The 17,708-nt window shown below is 37.2% G+C and overlaps 1 protein-coding gene across 2 annotated transcripts in view; it reads right to left on the reverse strand.

The window, feature by feature from the left end:
• Positions 1–16,007, reverse strand: part of clip1b (CAP-GLY domain containing linker protein 1b) — a 32,844-nt gene extending 16,837 nt beyond the window's left edge. Inside the window, exons 1-14 of one of the 2 annotated variants that reach the window (XM_054612674.1) lie at positions 15,830–16,007; positions 12,114–12,318; positions 10,576–10,956; positions 10,357–10,487; positions 9,370–9,494; positions 9,046–9,247; positions 8,702–8,899; positions 8,212–8,315; positions 8,011–8,071; positions 6,385–6,489; positions 3,989–4,150; positions 3,702–3,797; positions 1,764–1,821; positions 1,564–1,649 (exon numbers count right to left, since the gene is read on the reverse strand). In XM_054612674.1, the coding sequence (XP_054468649.1) occupies positions 1,564–1,649; positions 1,764–1,821; positions 3,702–3,797; positions 3,989–4,150; positions 6,385–6,489; positions 8,011–8,071; positions 8,212–8,315; positions 8,702–8,899; positions 9,046–9,247; positions 9,370–9,494; positions 10,357–10,487; positions 10,576–10,956; positions 12,114–12,222 (1,818 nt within the window). In that variant the 5' untranslated portion in view covers positions 12,223–12,318; positions 15,830–16,007. The remainder of the gene's footprint in view (positions 1–1,563; positions 1,650–1,763; positions 1,822–3,701; positions 3,798–3,988; positions 4,151–6,384; positions 6,490–8,010; positions 8,072–8,211; positions 8,316–8,701; positions 8,900–9,045; positions 9,248–9,369; positions 9,495–10,356; positions 10,488–10,575; positions 10,957–12,113; positions 12,319–15,829) is intronic. The other variant, XM_054612676.1, reaches the window with a different exon arrangement.
• Between the last annotated feature and the right edge of the window lie 1,701 nt (positions 16,008–17,708).

Genomic DNA, 17,708 nt, shown 5'->3' on the forward strand with positions numbered 1-17,708 from the left:
AGAGGACAAAACACTCTCTTATTACTGCAGACTGTGATTCCTACTGACGTCTCTTCAGAGGAATATTAAAGCAGAACAGAGACTTTATTTACGTCCCTGCTGATTAACAGTCTTTGTCCTCGGGGTTAGCACCAAAATCACACAGTGTAAAATGAGTCTTTACTCGTCTAATGAACATTAAAATGAGTTTATTGTGTAGACTACTGTACTTAAGATACTTTGAGTATTTCCATTTTATGGAACTTTATACTTCTACTTCACTACATCTCAGAGGAAAATATTGTACTTTTTACACCACTATATGTATTTGATGCATTTTTTATTATTAGTGTACTTTACAGATTCAGATTATTAACACAAAATATTATCAACAAATATATAATAATAATAATGACATGATAAAATATAATTAAAGGGAAACCTACCCAGAAGTATATGAAGTAATTCAAATGAGATAAACCCATTCATTCTTCAGTAATTATAATACAATAATTAAATAACTATTATTCTGAAATAGGCCTGTTCTGCATAATCAGTACTTTTACTTTTAGTACTTAAAGTAAACTTTGACTAATACTTTTGTGCATTTACTTTTGAAGTTTTGAAAGCAGGACTTTTACTTGTAAAGTAGTATTTATACACTGTGGTTGAAGTACTTTTGCAGAAGTAAAAGTTCTGAGTAGTTCTTCCACTTCTGCTTATTCCACATATCCACACATTTTACGCTGATTAATGGATTCAACAAACTCTTTATCAGGCAGTTTTTTCTGATTGTGGAAACAGTATTTGAACACATCATGACCAGAAACAGTCACAGCTGGTTGACTGTTAACTGTAAAGCGTTAATTAACAAAAAGAAGAAGACTCGTGCATCAAACCCAAATTGGATTGTGTGGATGTGTGTGTTAGTAATATTTTAACAACATAAAATAAAAATGTGCCTGCAGCGATAGTCAGCTTTAGAGTGGGACAGCTGCACTGACTCTGAATGAAAGCACACTGGGGAATTATTTAATAAGGGAGGATTATTAAAAGGAAAGGCTTCTCAAAACGTTTTTTGGTGTGTCGTTTTCAGCACAACCGAGATTTCCACAAACGATGTGTTGAAATATGTCAACAGCCAGAAGCAGACTGAGCTATCGTGGTGAGAATCAGCAAATGCCAACACACTGATTCATCGTCTGCACGCTGTAGACCGTTAGCTGCAGAGTCAGAGGAGCCGAGACTTCAACTGTTACTCACAGACATTCACCAACAACAAGGAGACTAAATACAGGAGGTGGAGCTGCATCATAACACTGATGTTTTTAAGTGTGTTGTACCAACAGCATCTACTGTGTTGTAGTAGAGTGGAGTAAAACTACTGTGTGAGATGTAGTGGAGAGTGAGATGTAAGATGTAGTGAAAAAAAGTACAATATGTACCTCTGAGATGTAGTGAAGTAAAAAGTACAATAGTTACCACTGAGATGTAGTGGAGTAAAAAGTACAGCAGTTGGGCCAAGTTTAAAAGTACCTCAAAATTGCACTTAAGTAAATGTACTGGGTTATCATGTGACCTTACCTGCAGCAGCTCCTTCTCTCTGCTCTGACTCTCCTCTTTCAGCGTCTGGACTTCTTTCTTTGACTGTTCAACACTCTGCTCCAGCTCTGACAGGAAACAGAAGGACAACATCATTAATCATCTTCACCCAGACAAAAAAAAAATCATTCCACACTTTTTAATAAGCAGAAAGCCGGTTGATATACATCCGATGTGTTTACCTATCATGGTCTTCCCTGTCCTCCTTCTCTCCTCCTCAGCTGTCTCGAGCGTTTGTCTCTGAAAAGGAGAAACATCAGCGTGACTGCAAGCTAATCACTCACACAGTTACATTCTTCTACCTTGAGCTAATAATGACCGGCTCCAGAAAACATGCGAGGTTTGTGGATAAAATAACTCTCTTAATGAGGCCACTTTCACGACGCCCACGAGCAAAACGCCTCACAGGGGGGAAAAAATTAAGACAAATAAGGCAAAACTACAGTTACAGATTGGACCCTCACAGACGTGAAGTTCATCACAGAAATGTGTTTGAATGAACCCTAAAGTCATCTCACTTCTGGAGCTGAAACATTGATGGTTTAATTGATTAACAGACCATTAATCAACTATTTTGAAAATGCACTGATGATTTAAGCCAATTTTAAGCCAATAAATACAAACAGCTTCTAAAATGTGACACTAAATAGCTCTGCTTTTGAATTAAAGTACATTTACAGTATTATATTTATGTCCATGTCTTCTCAATGAATCATCAACTGGTGAGGATGATGACTTTCTGTCTGTTTCTCATGCTTTTTTTTCAATTTGTGCATAAAATAACCTAAGAGGAAATTAAAAAAATAAAATATTGAATGTGTTTTTACGTGGGGGTTTCAATAAAAGTAAAATGCAACAAAGTGCAATAGAAAAACATTTGGTGAATTAATCATAACGTACATTAACGTACACTGCAGAGCTCTTCTGGGTATTTTATTTTCTTTGCATCAGTTGTGTTCTCTTTTTAATCTGTGTAATGTATCCAAGCTCTGACATCTCTGCATAATGTATTCCCATATAATATGCATGTCTACATGCAATGTTGTTTTTTTGTTCCATCCCATTAGAATCTGTGACTCACTCGTATCTGTTTTACTGTCATGAGTGTTATGTATTGCATTCTATTCTCGAAATTCAATAGTTTACTTTGTAAAAGAAAAATGTCCACAGAATGAATGACAACATGAGATCTGTGTGGAGCGATGAGGAGACTGTGACCTTCCTCACATGAACACTGCTTTCACTGGAGCTTTTCTAATCACGTCATCTCATTGTGTGCTCTTCTTCTTTAAAAGGTTTAATGGCACCTGACTGGAGAATTATCTTGATGGATCCACTCCTAATATCTGGGGATAAGTAGTGGTACTAAGACCACTCAAAGCACTTTCGCACTACCTGTCATTCATACCCATTCATACACCTCCAACGGGAGAAACCTCTGGTTAAGTGTCTTGCCTGAGGACACATCTGCATGCACTTTGCTCTAAATTTAGATTGAAAACACTAGCTGGGTTTTCATCTAAATTTAGAGCAAATTCTCAGGAGCTAACGGGCATGTTTCGGGCAAGCTTGAGAAAATTTGACTGGAGTGGAAGATTGGTAAAAAACACAGGACTTTCACCCAGGAGACCTCTGTTTGTGTCCTGTGTAAACTTGTACTTTTGTTGCCTAAACATAACAAAGTAATTTTATCGCATTTTTGTTTTGTTTAAGTTTCGTATTTTTTTTTTTTTACCAAAGCTAAACTACTAGTTTTGTGGACTTTTTGTTTTGTTTCAATTTCCGATGTCCAATTTCAAACTGTTTAAAAGTGTGACCGTGATGCAGGAGAAAATACATTTCCCTTCCAAACATAATAGAGAATGCAGTTTAGTTGCATGCAAACGTAATTTTGAACGAAGAAAAATGGACATTATATAGGATCCCAAATGGCGGCTATGGAACAGAGGAACTTTGGTAAGTGTTAAAGGTTCATCACAGTAAAAATTCTGTTGTGACTTTTACACAAAATTGACTTGGGTTGCTGAGGCTGACGTGTAAAACTGCCATCTCTTTTAACATTTTTTCTCTCTTCTCTGTGTATTTGTGATGATTATGTACAGAGTTTCCTCCTCTCTTACCAGGCTGGTTAGCTGCTGCTCCAGCGAGCTCTTATCTTGCGTCACGGACTGAAGCTCTTTCTGTTTGCTCTCCAGGTCGACACTCAGCTCGCTGATCTGTTGGAGTACACACGGTATAGAACCATAAATGATGCATCATCACAGAAGCCATGTGTCTGTTTACATTAGGGGCTAAAAGGAGGGCTGTAAATAGAGATTACATAAACTCTTACAGTTTTAGATAATGCTATGAATTATACGATAATGAGAATGATTATTAATCCATCTTTTTAAGTGGCTGGTGTCACCTTCTTCTCCTGAGACTGAGCCTGGGCCTTGAGGCTGCTGATCTGCTGCTGGGACAGGGACGCTGCGTCCTCCTTCTGTTGGGACGCCCGGAGCCGGAGCTGGAGGTCGGCCACCTCCCTCTCCAGCTCCATGATCCTGGAGCGCTCAGACACCGTGGCCACCTGCAGCGGAGGGCGTAGAAGAGGAGGCGTGAGGGCGAAAAGAGGAGAAAGGAGCGCTGACAGAGGAGAGGAGACGTGGAAACAGTAGGTCTGAGTTGTTTAGACTTTAACCTGATTATATCTGAGATTCAACTGTATCTAAATAACTAAAAGCAAAGTTTTCAGCCACAGTGGTGTATTTTGATACACTGAATATCATAGGGCTGTGGCCAATAATTATATTATTTTTCAGTAACTTTTTGGTGATCGTTTTTGTCTAAAAAAACGAAGAAATTATGAAAATTGTCAAATTTCCCAAGGCAGCATTTTTGCTTGCTTTTTGTGCCGACCAACATCTAAAACCAAATTTAATTTAATTTACAATAATATGACGAGAAAAGCAACAAACCTCCTTTTAATTAATAATACAGATGGAACCAGCCAATGTTTGGGATTTTAGCTTGATAAAGTATGAGTTAAATAAAAAGAAAAGTAATCCATTACATTTACTCCATTTTATTTTTCTAGTATTTTAATAGATTGATTCTCCGGGATTTTTTTTTATTATTGTTCAACAACTTTTTTTATTTAAAGTGATGTATAAATAAACTTTTTTATCATAAAAATTGATAAACCGACATATGTTTCGGGCCTTAAAAGTGACAACAAAAAGCACTCATTTTATTACCTAATATATACATTTAAATATTATCTTACCTTACTGAAGTAATTACACAATTACTTACAGTTATTCACTTTTATTTCCTGATATGACGAACAAGTCTTAGTCCAAATGACATAGTTAAGCGTTTAGTGAGACATTAAGACCCTCCATAAAGTGACAAAATATTTATTTGTTTTTATGTGGAAATCACTGGTAAACGTTTTATGTTTAAGAAAACCAGATAAAGTAAATAGAGTTTCCTACTTTCTATATTAGAATAAAACTATTTATGTTCGACTCCTAAACATTCATTATGATAAAACAAACTAACTAAAGGACACCACTGTATCTGGACAGAAACAGACAAACACTTATTGTTCAGAGAGACTGAATAAGTAGCAATACGATGCTTAAGAAAATGTATAATATAATATATATACCATTTTTGTGTGGATTTGAAACGCGCGCAAATAAATTCTTAATCAAGAATTTTTTACTGTAAATCTCATATCATCTAATATGGAAACAGGCTTAAATAAACCACACTTGTTTTTAATGGATACAGTAGAAAAATCCTCTCCACAAAGGGGACCAGAGCAAAGTTTCAACCACGAACAGAGAATCTGGATTCATGGTTTTACTCCAGGAGAAAGCCGGGTCAAAGCTTTGACCTTCTGGTTAGAGAATAAAGAACAGCGGCGTTTTACATTTTTCTTATCGTCAACAAATCCCATGAAAAAACCAAACCAAAAATGTATGTTTCGTCTGTGAGTATCTAAAGCCTGATATCTCTTCTTCTTCACTGGAGCTCCAAGAAAAGAGAAAACACTTTAGTTTAAACACTTGGTTTAAACTTTATCAACTGATGAGAAAGAGCTGCAGAACCTTTACTTCCTGTGTACTTTTGTGCTATTTGCATCAAGCAAATGTAGCAAATATTGGTTCAAATTCAAAGTTTATTCATGACTCTAATGGTTCTTAAATCCTAAATTCCATGCATTGATTAGTTGCATGTTAGAAGAGAGATTAATGTTGTTTTTAGATGGATTATTTCTGTCCATCTGAACTCCTTAATTAGTATATAAGCATTAGAAAGACACTATTGCCTATTATGGTCTTGAACAGGACTCTATTTGTTCTGGACTTGGACTCGACTGGACCTGGTCTTGGACTTGCCTTGGTCTCTATTATCTATTTTTTTTGACTACAGCTCTGATTCAAAAGACAAACTAACACATTGTTTGGTTTTGGTCCTTTCATGGGATTTACTAAAGAAGAAAAATGATCGAGGCCGACTTCTTCAAAAGCACAAGCATTTCCAGATCTTTCTTTTTTAAATAAACTTTCATGCACACATGCATAATCTTCAGTGTGATAGATCGGGTTATTAGGAAAGCTCAAGGCCGATGAGATGTTAATGTTCCCATGTCAGGGCTAATCGTGGACAAAGCAACCCGTGATGAATCTGATAATCTGCATAATGTTTGTGGTTCCTTACATAAATCCTGTGTCATCATAATTAAAACCCAGTTTGGGGGAAAAAGCACAAATCTCCCAGTCCGGCTGTGGGACTGAGGACTGCCAGCATTACCCTAGTGTCCTCTAAATCCCTCTGGAGTTTTTCAGCTTTGGTCTTTTCAAAGAGCAGGCTCTGCTCAAGCTCCTTTATGTGGGCATGCTCCAGTCTGGTCTGCGTCTGTTAGTAAGAGAAGAGCAGGAAGAGAAGGAGAACAACACCAACGCAACACTGACATGCCAGCTGTGTGTGCCACGAAAGAAACAGAGAGAAGACAAGACTGTAAAAAGAGACGGCCGGGAAGTAAGAATGCAACTGATGGTTTCCAGTTACATCAGTTGGTTGTGAACAAAAGGAAGAATTGTGATCCGCTCATTCTGCTCTGAGGAATATCAGGAGTTCATTATTTCAATCATCTCATTCTGACTCTCAGATTCCTCACTTTTTTTTACTTTGTATTCCAGATATTGAATGAGGATAATTCAGGCGTTTATTTTCCTCTGAAGAGTGAGGAAGATGCAGACAAGAGAGGAAGATGAAGGCAAAAGAACAGGCATGTGGGTGAAAAGATGATAAGAAGATGGTTGTGTGAGTGCTGCAGATGGGAGGAAGAGTCTGAGAGGAAAGGGGTGAGTGAGTTAAGCACGAGTGAATAAATGAGAGGAGCAGGAAGAAAGACGTGTCTGAACAAGAAAGCAAATGAATGATTCAACGATGTGCAGGAAAAAAGAAGAACCTGAGACAGAATGATGGATCGGATCATCAGTTCTCAGAGGCAAAATGCAAAGCAGTAGTTGAGCTTTTTAAGAGTCATATAAAATATGAACAGCAAGAAAAAAGCAAAAGAGATCAAACTCAGGTGATCATTAGAAACAAGAGGGCTGACGGTTGACATTAGTATTGACTGGTTTTAATACGTGTGTTAAAGGGATAGTTTGGATGTTTAGAAGTGTGTTTGTATGAAGTTCTTCTCCACAGTCAGTGTTTTACTACAGTAGATGGAGTTTGAAGAAACAGACAGGAGAACAAATCAATGTACTGCTGTGGACGTATTTTAGAAACCTAAAAGAATCAATATCAGTTTAAGTGAACGCTATATTTACAATATTTTCACCTCTTTTCCTTGTTGTCAGACAGACCTTTCTGACGTGAACTGAAGCTGTTATCTATGCTCTCTACAAAGACACAAGACTCCATTGAGAAAAACAGTCATTTTAACTTGAAAAACACAAGAGTTGCTGGTCGAGTGCTGCCTTGATCAGTTAGTTTCAGTTAATAAAATGACTGTTTTTGTAAATGTAGATTTGTGTCTTTGAAGAGAGCATAGATAACTGCCTCAGTTTCCAGTCAGAAAGGTAAAATGGTGAAAATATTCTGAATAAAATGTAACTTAAAACTGATATTGTTAAAGGTAACAGCAGTACATTGTTTTGCTCCCGTTCTGGTTCTCCTGTCTGTTTCTCCAAACTCCATCTATTGCAGTAAAACACTGACTATGGAGAGGAACCTCACACAACCACACTTCTAAACATCCAAACTATCCTTTTAATGTAAAATAATTTATTCAACTATCCATCTCATTTGTCAATAATTCACGCATGAATTTCATAAATAAATCCAGCCGTTCAAGAGGGAGATAGAGCTGCAGTGAGTGAGAGAACAATGATTAATTGAGAACCAGATTATATAACCAAACGTTACCTCCAGGTCTCCTCTGGTGATGCAGGCCTCCTCCACACTAAACTGCAGATCTTCCACTTTCCTGTCAGACGGGGACAATCATAAAGTTTCTTCTAACTTTTCATGTCAGACAGTCAGCGGTAAATAAAAACAACGTCAGACCTGTTGACCTCTGCCCTGACTTTTATGTTCTCCATACACAGTTTCATGTTGCAGCCTCACCGTTTCTCCTCCTCCAGCTGGTTGAGCAGCTCCACTTTGTCTCGATCTGCTGCCTCCACCAGCGAACGCAGCTGATCCAACTTTGCCTCCATGTCCACTGCGTACTGTAAACACACGGAATGAATAACATTCATCATTATGACCAGAGTCAGGTGGCAACGACCAAAGCTGCCAAACAACAGCAATATTGGGTCAGAAAAAAAAAGCAAAAGCACAAAACTAAACTTGGAACAAGTAAAAACACATATGGGTGGGGAATAGAATATCTGTCAGCATGCAGAATAAGGCAGAGTTTGCACAGAGTAAGGATTCAACATAGCAGCAAAGCTCATTAACTTACATTTAGTTTTCACACCTTCAGGAAATAGTTTTGTGAATTACGTTTACTAAAACGACAGTTTAATCTTAGCAATAGGAAGCATTTCACTGACCCAGTTTAGTCTTTTTTTTAAAGCTAAATTGTGTTAATAATTGTTAAAAAATGTCCGACCTGATCGCGTCCTTTCCTCAGCAGCACCATCTCCTGCTGCACCTCCCCCGCGTGGCTCGTAGCCTTCGCCACCTCGCACCTCTCCAGGTCTCGCTCCGCCAGCAGCTGCTCGATGTGCTGCTGCTTCTCCTTCAGGGCCTCCTGCAGCGCTGTGGTGCCGGAGATCTTGCGGGCGTAGCGAGCAGATGTCTCCGTCAGCTGGAAGGATAAAGTGAAGGGGAAAATAAAACACCAAATACACAACTTTAGCGTTGACACACAGGAAGGTTTGGGGATGTGTTTGCACGACCAGTAAACATAAACCTCTGCAGTGTTGTTGGATGACGGCACAGAGCGGGTCTTACCAGTCCTGCTCGGCTGGGTTTGCCGCTGATGGAGGAGGTGGCGGAGCTGAGGGAGCTGATGGAGGAAGCACTGGGGCTCCTCTTGAGGCTGGACATCCTCCGAGAGCTCTTCACCTTGGCCGGCGTGGTGCACGGGAAGCCGATCCTCGTCACCTTGTGGGCCGGAGCGAACAGACCGTACCTGGACATGCACTGGAAGTATCTGAGAGGAGAACGGGTCAGGCACCAAATGAACGAGGTGGTTTAGAACATTTCCCTTGGAGGTTACTAAATGATGGTGTTAAAACAGATTACAAGCATGTTTTCTCCGTCCGTGGTCTTTACCTGGTCCCTGCCACGGCTCCATCATTCTTGCCAAGTGGTTCATCCAGTTCCACTCCACACCACCCGCCCTTTGCAAAGTCCGTCTCTCCCAGAAACCGAACTACTCCTGCCTTGTTACCGCCGACCTACACACAGAAAAACACATCAAAATCATTTTAATTCACTGTGTTCTTTGTTTCTTTATTTACAACTGAAGGTCTTCAGTCATGTCGTGGTTTATTCCAACAAGGTTTCTTGGATTTTTTGGGGTATTTCACTTTGTGTCAAATTGTTTCCTCTTAATTTCTGTCACAGTAATATTTTCCAGTCCCCTGTTTTCGTCAGCTGATGTCTATCAGAAAGTTGTGCAGATGGAATGCAGGCGGCAGGAAAAGGACCCAAAATCTAGATATAGAAGCCGGCTGACTGGTGCAGTGAAATGATTTATTGAACAAAAGGCTAAAAGACTGACAGTCCCAGATGCAGGCAGGTCAAAGCACAGAGGTAAGAGGCAAACAAAACTGCAGAAACAGAAAATCACAAAAACAGACAAAACACAAAGGTAGTACAGAGACTGAAGACAAAAGGAGAAGGGGGAGATAAAGAGGGACAGGTGAAAATCACACAGGTGGGAAACGTACAAGCAAAGAAGACTTTAAAACTAAACAAGAAACAAAATATAACAAAACCCCTTCAACCATGACGGCAAGACTTCCAGCTCTGCAGGGAGACATTCTTCCTTTTACTCTTTGATGACAATTTTGTTGCTCAAACTTTGCCCACAAATGGACTGGAACAGATTTCTTTCCAAAGTTTGAACTAGTGAACAAATCTCACAGATGTTCAAGTTGTCATGAACAGATGTTTGAATCAGCAAGTTTGTGCAATCAAAAGAGCTTGCTGAATCTGACTTGAAACATTTCTTTTAGCATTAGAAAACCAAAGAAAATGTTCTGTATGATTATAAAATGATAAATTCTGAGTACATTGGTGATTTAAAACTCTTACCAGCACACGGTCTCCCAGCCTCAGCTCCCTCCTCTTCTTCATGGACTCTGTATCTGACACGTTAGACACCGACTCGCTGGATGTGAGCATTCGGTTTAGTGCAGCACTCGTCTTTATGCCGCTGCCCTGAGCTGAACAAAGAAAGACAACACCTTTACACCACTGAGACACAAACAAAGTAAACATGTATATTTCAGTGATGAATTATCTGGACGGTACCAGTTGAGGTGGAGCCAGCAGGTGCAGGCTCGCTGGTCACAGAGGCTGCCGGTGCTGGACTGGCCTGCCCCCCGTTTGCCTCCGTCTCTGGCAGTGCGGTCTTGGAAAGCTTTGAAGGCCGAGTGAAAATCCCCTTCCCGTCCTCACACTGGAAGTACCGGACCCCGGCCACGGACCCGTCGTTCTTCCCGATGGGCTCGTCCAGCACGATGCCGGCCCACTGACCCGGAGCGAACTGCGTGCCCCCGATGAACTGCACCTGGCCGGCCTTGTTGCCGTTGACCCAGACCTTCTCGCCGACCTGGAAGTCCACGCCTCCATCCTGGGTCGGGGAGGACTCTCTGCCGGGGGACTTCTCTGGAGGAACTGGTTTTGGAGCGCCTGCAGTCACAATCAAAGCTTTATTTACATCTATTCAATACAACCACATCTGTCATACAAGTCAGTAAAAAAGGCGGCTTTTAAAAGGTGTGTTTTGGTTGCTTTGTTTACCTGGAAAGTTTGCCACAACACTCGTTGTCATGGCAACTAAACTCTGGGATGAAATACTGTTCACCATCCACACCACTACTTCTGTCTTTTCTTTTAAACAGCAGCTCAAACAACATATTTTCAAACTGGCTTTAAACTGACTTTTATGATTTAATATCTCCTGGATATATTATTTAATATTTGATTGAATTTTATCAGTTTTTACTTTTCAAAATAATTATTTTTTCATTGTCATTTTAGTGTTTAGTTGTTACTAAATTAAAAAACAGCATCTATATAATAAATGTTAGTGGATTACTGTACAAATATCAAAGGTTTAAGTTCAACTAATGATTATTTTCATGTTTCTGTTTAGTAACTCATTTGGTCTACAGAATGTAAGCAAGTAATAAAAAATACTTTGTGTTGTCTGACCACAGCAGCCAACAGTCCAAAAGCCAAATATATTGTAGTTTGAAGTTTACAATCATAGATTGTGAAAACTCTTTTTATTTACATTTGAGAAGCAAGAAACTAAGATTTCTGACTTCTTTGGTTTAAAGAAAGTCTGTTGATCAAAATAGTTGCTTATTATTTTCACCCAAAAAGAGAATAATGTGAATTTGGTTGTTTTATTCATTAAAAATAAAACAACCTGTTTGATACCTTACTTTAAAGGAATACTAACATATTTTTCTACAAAACCTTTCCCAAACAAATTTAAGCCAAACTTCTCAAATGCATCAGCATTACATTTTGTTTTTCGGACAAATCAGCAGAGCAAAAGCAGTTTGATGATTATGAAATATAAAAAAAATACTGTTTACATTTTTATGTAAGAAAATCAAAAGAATCAAAGAATAAGTAAACTCGATTAAAAATGTTATTAAGCATTAGATGCAAAAATATCTACCAATACTTAGGTACTGAGAACTGATTTCCAGCTCAAACTTTCAATTATATTTATTGTTTTACACATAAATGTCCAGTTCTGTTACATAAAGTACTCATCACATCCTCCACTAATACTTCCTCCCTAAATATAACGTCAGTAATTGATTTCTCACCGGAGGACGGAGAAGTCTTTGTGGGCACCCCAGATGGACGGACTATTTTGCTCGGGGGTTTGAGCCCGCTGGCCTTTCCTGGTGTACTCATGGCTCCTGGTTTGTCCATTGGCAGGGTTCTGGAGGGAGGGTTGTCTGGCCTGATCAAGGTGGGGGACTAGGCCTTCCCCACCACCCCATAAAGTCCCAATGTGATGGAAGGGAACTGGAAAACAAAACAACAGACTCCATTAAACTCATTCAAAATCAAACGTTTTGGTTGAATAGATCACACATAGAAGTCATGTTTTGCTGCCGACCACTCGCAGGGATGTGAATCACAATTGAGTTTCACTAAGCTTACGTTATTTGTCACACATATCTAATTCATGCTTGGTGATGTATTTGTAAGCAGAAACTCAAATCAATCAACCTTCTATTGAGCAAACATGGTCGTTGTGAAAAAGAATCATGTGATTTTGGTTGTTTGTGTCATTAGGAAGGTCACTTTCAAATGTGATGCTTCACTTTTCAAGCTTGTTTCAATTATTGTTTTCTTTATCAAATAACCTGCTGGCAATTTTCCTGATTAATTAATTAATTGTTTTGACTGTTGTTTTGTCCAGCATACTATCCAAAACGAAAGATATTCAATATATGATAAAAATAAAAGTAAGATAAAGAACAATATTTTTTATCATTTGTTTCAACTACTGTACAGCTATTTTTCATTTAAAAATTTTTTTATTTATTTAGTTGTTTTTTGTAAATATTTCTATTTTGATATTTTAAAATTTTGTAGTACTTGTTTTTAATCTTTTTTTCACAATGTTTATTGTCAGCTTGAACCAAAATACCAAGACAAATTTATTTTATGTGAAAATGTACCTGGCAATAAACCTGATAGCAGTGCAAAACTGCACTTTTGCTTGAAAAAAAACTGTAAAAGAACATATAATCAATTATGAAAATAGATTAGTTTGTTGTCAACCAACTAATCAATAAATAAAAAATGTCTTTGATTCAGTAAAAGGGAGAATACTTTTTAGAAGCTCTTAATTCCACATTTAAATACAACAGTATCTCTGTGAGAGCTGCTCCAAATATGAAACAGTTTATTACCAAGCTATTTATGATCACCTACACAATAAATGTGATGCCCAGCTGATGTTTATAGTTTCACCTCTCTACTCTAAATGCCATAAATGACAAATGTATACTTATCAAATAAAGTGAGGCTGGTTTTCCACCTCAGACTCTGAAGTAAAACATTCCTGTCTCTTGGACTGTGTAGGTTTTTGGACTACACAGACTGACCACGCCGCCATTTTTACTCATGAAGCAGATGATTCACTCAACAACTAGGTCACGACAGATATTATGTTTCACACAGTAAAGGCTGTGTTTCAACATAAAGTGCTCCATGCAGAGTGAGGATCTATTCATTCCTTGTTAAAACGCAGTGACTACATTACCCACAATGCAACTCTGCCACCCACAGCTTGGCCTTAGTGAGCATTCCGGTACAGAGATCACTTCTCTCTATTTTGATTCATTTTCCAACCTGAAGCCTAAAGCCACAAATGACTAAACAGCCTAAAACCACAAAAAGAACTCCATAAAGCTGTTCTACATAATGCAGTAGTACTCCCCAAGGACGTCGATGTATTATCCAGTGTTCCCCTTTACGATGCAGCATAGTAAACTACCACAGATACTCTTTTAATGTTTACTTGTCCCTCCCAGGGTTTAGATTTCCATCTGGGAGAGGCTGCATGTAAATTGTGAGTCCGTCGGTTTGAGGTTCATTTGATTAATTGCACATTTGTTTGGGAATATGATGAATTATAAGATAATTATAACCTGAAATGATAAAGGCTTTGAGGCGGGTCCTGCTTTGTCAGTTGTCCTGTCTTTGTTCATGCTCCTAAATCAATATGCGTTTAGTTCAATTATCACTAACAGGGGAACAATACTGACCTACAGCCCAAGTTTGTGCCAATAAAATCATGAACAACCTTTCTTGTTATTTAAAAAAATAATGTATCTGCTGCTTTATCAAACATTTTTAATCTGTTTCTTCATACATTGCAACTTGGGAATAACATATCTCATCTCTCGTTTTGAATGGTACAATACAGCTCAGGCAAATATTGTATTTCTTACTCATTTGTCTGACAGATTTATTTACTTTACAGATTACAAATTCCATTTTCCAAATACACTAAATATTAAACATGAACACAAGCTTTCTTTTCTGCCAGACTCCGTTCCACTTTTCAACAGGAAGAGTAGTTCATAGAAAGGAAGCACTTAGTTTTTATGGCTTTTTCCTCAGATTTTTTACTGCCTATGTACATATATCCTTTATCTCTTAGGGTGTGGGCAATAGTTTACATATCTTTTTTACTGTCTGTGGTGAAACACTGTACTGTCTTGTTGTTATGTTTTTTTAAGAGCTGAAGCACAAGTACTGTAAAATAAAAAAGTATATCTAATCTTATTTTTAAGTTATTTCATCCCCTTCCTGTCCAGGTAAAACCTCGTATCTCCAGATGTGTTGATGTTGAATGTTTGTGATAAACTGAAGGATGAAGTGTTTCCTTCATGTGTTGATAGAATCCTCCTACTTCTTCAGATAAATAAACTCTTTAAAAAGCCTCTTGGATCAGCTGGAAATGTTTGTTCTTTTTAGAGATAGGAGGTTCTCACAGGAACATGTGATGATCTTATAGAATATGATGCATTGATGTGGATTAAACTAACAAACAGGATATAAAGCAGTTAACATGCAACATGCACATTAATGCAGCAGAAATATTATATAGTAATATAGTAAAAAACTGACAGGAAACAATCTGTACTTTTACTTTAAGTAGAGTTTGCTGATACTTACTTTTCTTGAGGTGGGTTTTGAAGGCAGGACTTTTACTAGTATTAGAGTATTTATAGTGTATTAGTTAGTATTAAACCAGACAACAGGATATAAAGGAGTTAACATGAAACATACACATTAATGCAGCAATAATATGATATAGTAATATAGTTAAACAGTGACACAATCAGTACTTTTACTTTAAGTAGAGTTTGCTGATCTTGAGGTGGGTTTTGAAGGCAGGACTTTCACTAGTATTATTGTATTTATAGTGTATTAGTTAGTAAATAGTGAATACTTCTTCCACCTCTGACAGAGCTGCAGGTGCCCAACCCTGACATTTCACTTTAACTGGTATTTCCACAGATTTCCATTAAAAAGAAACATGTTATGATTTGTATTGACTTCATTCCTCTACCTGCTCATGTTAAGACCTTTATGGTTGCATGGAAGAAAAGGTGTTGCATGCAAATGTGCAGGTAACATGAGAAGCCTCTTTTTTTTTTTTTTTTTTTAATGCTGTAACATTACCTCAACACTGCTCACCCCGCCCAACCGGTGCTGCCAGACCACAACAACAAGCACACCCAGACCTGTCAACCCCCCCCTGTGTCCCTGCAGGCTTCTCAGACTGCCACATGTTCATCTCCAGCCCCACACAACCACACATGACCCATTCAAATGCACAAACCCCTGCAGCTGCTCTGCTATTATGACCATTAGATTTGGAGGTTGGCTCGTTTTGTTTGTGTGCGTGTCTCATTCTCCTGCAGAAACGCAGACACAAATGCACCCTCAGGAGGGGGTTTTAAAGCTGAATAAAAGCAGACATGAGTGTGGTGGAGCTGTGGTGGAAGCTTACTTGTTCTCTGCCGGTGACCTGGTGTCGTGGCTGGGTGCAGCGTGTCTTTAACCCCGGTTACATGCTGTGTTTTCCAGCAGAGCTTCCCTTTCCCAGCCCAGCCCCAGCGTGACGTCACTCTGGGAACTCGTGCTGCCTCCACGGACCGAACCGTAAGCTCGGACATCTGAGTGTCGCATTTTTAAATAAAAGACGCACAGAAAAAAAGGTAAGATGGCACAAATAAATTAAAATGTCTTGTTTTCTTATCCGCAAGTAAAATAGAAAAAAAAAGTAGATAAAAACAGCATTTTTATAGTGAAAAAAATAATAAAATAATACCTTAGTATCACAAGAAAAATTATAACTTAGTATTTCTAATTAACTATTTAGTATAGAAAAAATATTTAGCATTTCAAAATAATAACCTAGTATTCCAAAGCAAAATAATGACAAAATATGGACTTAAATACTTATTATTGTAAAGTAAAACAGTACTTCAATTCATTGTAGCAAGTGGAATAATAGTAACCCCTTCTTTTGTTTTTTTTATAAAAACAGCATTGAAAAAAAGGTAAGATGGCACAAATAAATGAAAATGTCTTGTTTTCTTATCCGCAAGTAAAATAGAAAAAAAAGTAGATAAAAACAGCATTGTTATAGTGAAAAATAAAAGTGTTTTTCATTTGACTTTGTGTCTAAAAAAATGACTTTGTATTGCAAAATTATTACTAAGAATTTCAAAATAATACCTTAGTAACACAAACAAATTATAACTTAGTATTTCTAAATAACTATTTAGTATAGAAAAAAATATTTAGCATTTCAAAATAATAACCTAGTATTCCAAAATAAAATAATGACAAAATATGGACTTAAATACTTATTATTGTAAAGTAAAAAAAAGACTTTAATCCATTGTAGGAATGGAATAACTTGTAACCCCTGGTTTGATTTATAAATTATTTTTATTTTATGTGAAAAAAATAAAGTACTCTGTTTAGCAAAAAAGATATGTGGGGAATTAACTTGTAGCTAGAAAAAAATATTTAGCATTTCAAAATAATAACCTAGTATTGCAAAGCAAAAAAAATGACTAGTTTTCACGAAATAATGACTTATGGCAAAATATGGACTTAAATTCTTATTATTGTAAAGTGAAAAAGTACTTCAATTCATTGTAGCAAGTGGAATAATAGTAACCCCTTCCTTTGTTTTTTAAATTATATTTCTCATTATTTAAAAAAAAAAAAAAGTACTCTGTATAGCAAGAAAGATATGTGGGTATTTAACTTGTAACTGGTTTGATTTATACCCCTTTTTATTTTATGTGTATTCTCTGCAAGTTCTTCAAAAAAAGGTAAGATGGCACAAACATGAAAATGTCTAGTTTCTTATCCGCAAGTAAAAAAGTAGATAAAAACAGCATTGTTATAGTGAAAAAAAATAGTGTTTTCCATTTGACTTTGTGTCTAAAAAAATGACTTAGTATCGCAAAATTATTACTAAGAATTTCAAAATAATACCTTAGTATCACAAAAAAAATGAGAACTTAGTATTTCTAAATAACTATTTAGTATAGAAAAAAATATTTAGCATTTCAAAATAATAACCTAGTATTGCAAAGCAAAATAATGACAAAATATGGACTTAAATTCTTATTATTGTAAAGTAAAAAAAAAACTTTAATCCATTGTAGGAAGTGGAATAACAGTAACCCCTCATTTTTGGTTTACAAATTATGTTTCTCATTATTTAAAAAAGTACTTGTAGCTAAATAACTTGTAGCTTGTTTGATTTATATCCCTTTTCATTTTATGTGTATTCTCTGCAAGTTCTTCTTTTATTTATTGTGCGTGCAATACAAATTGACACAAACAGTAATACGTGTTTTTTGTTG

The sequence above is a fragment of the Anoplopoma fimbria genome, chromosome 14, assembly GCF_027596085.1.
Source record: "Anoplopoma fimbria isolate UVic2021 breed Golden Eagle Sablefish chromosome 14, Afim_UVic_2022, whole genome shotgun sequence".
NCBI classification, from domain to species: domain Eukaryota; kingdom Metazoa; phylum Chordata; class Actinopteri; order Perciformes; family Anoplopomatidae; genus Anoplopoma; species Anoplopoma fimbria.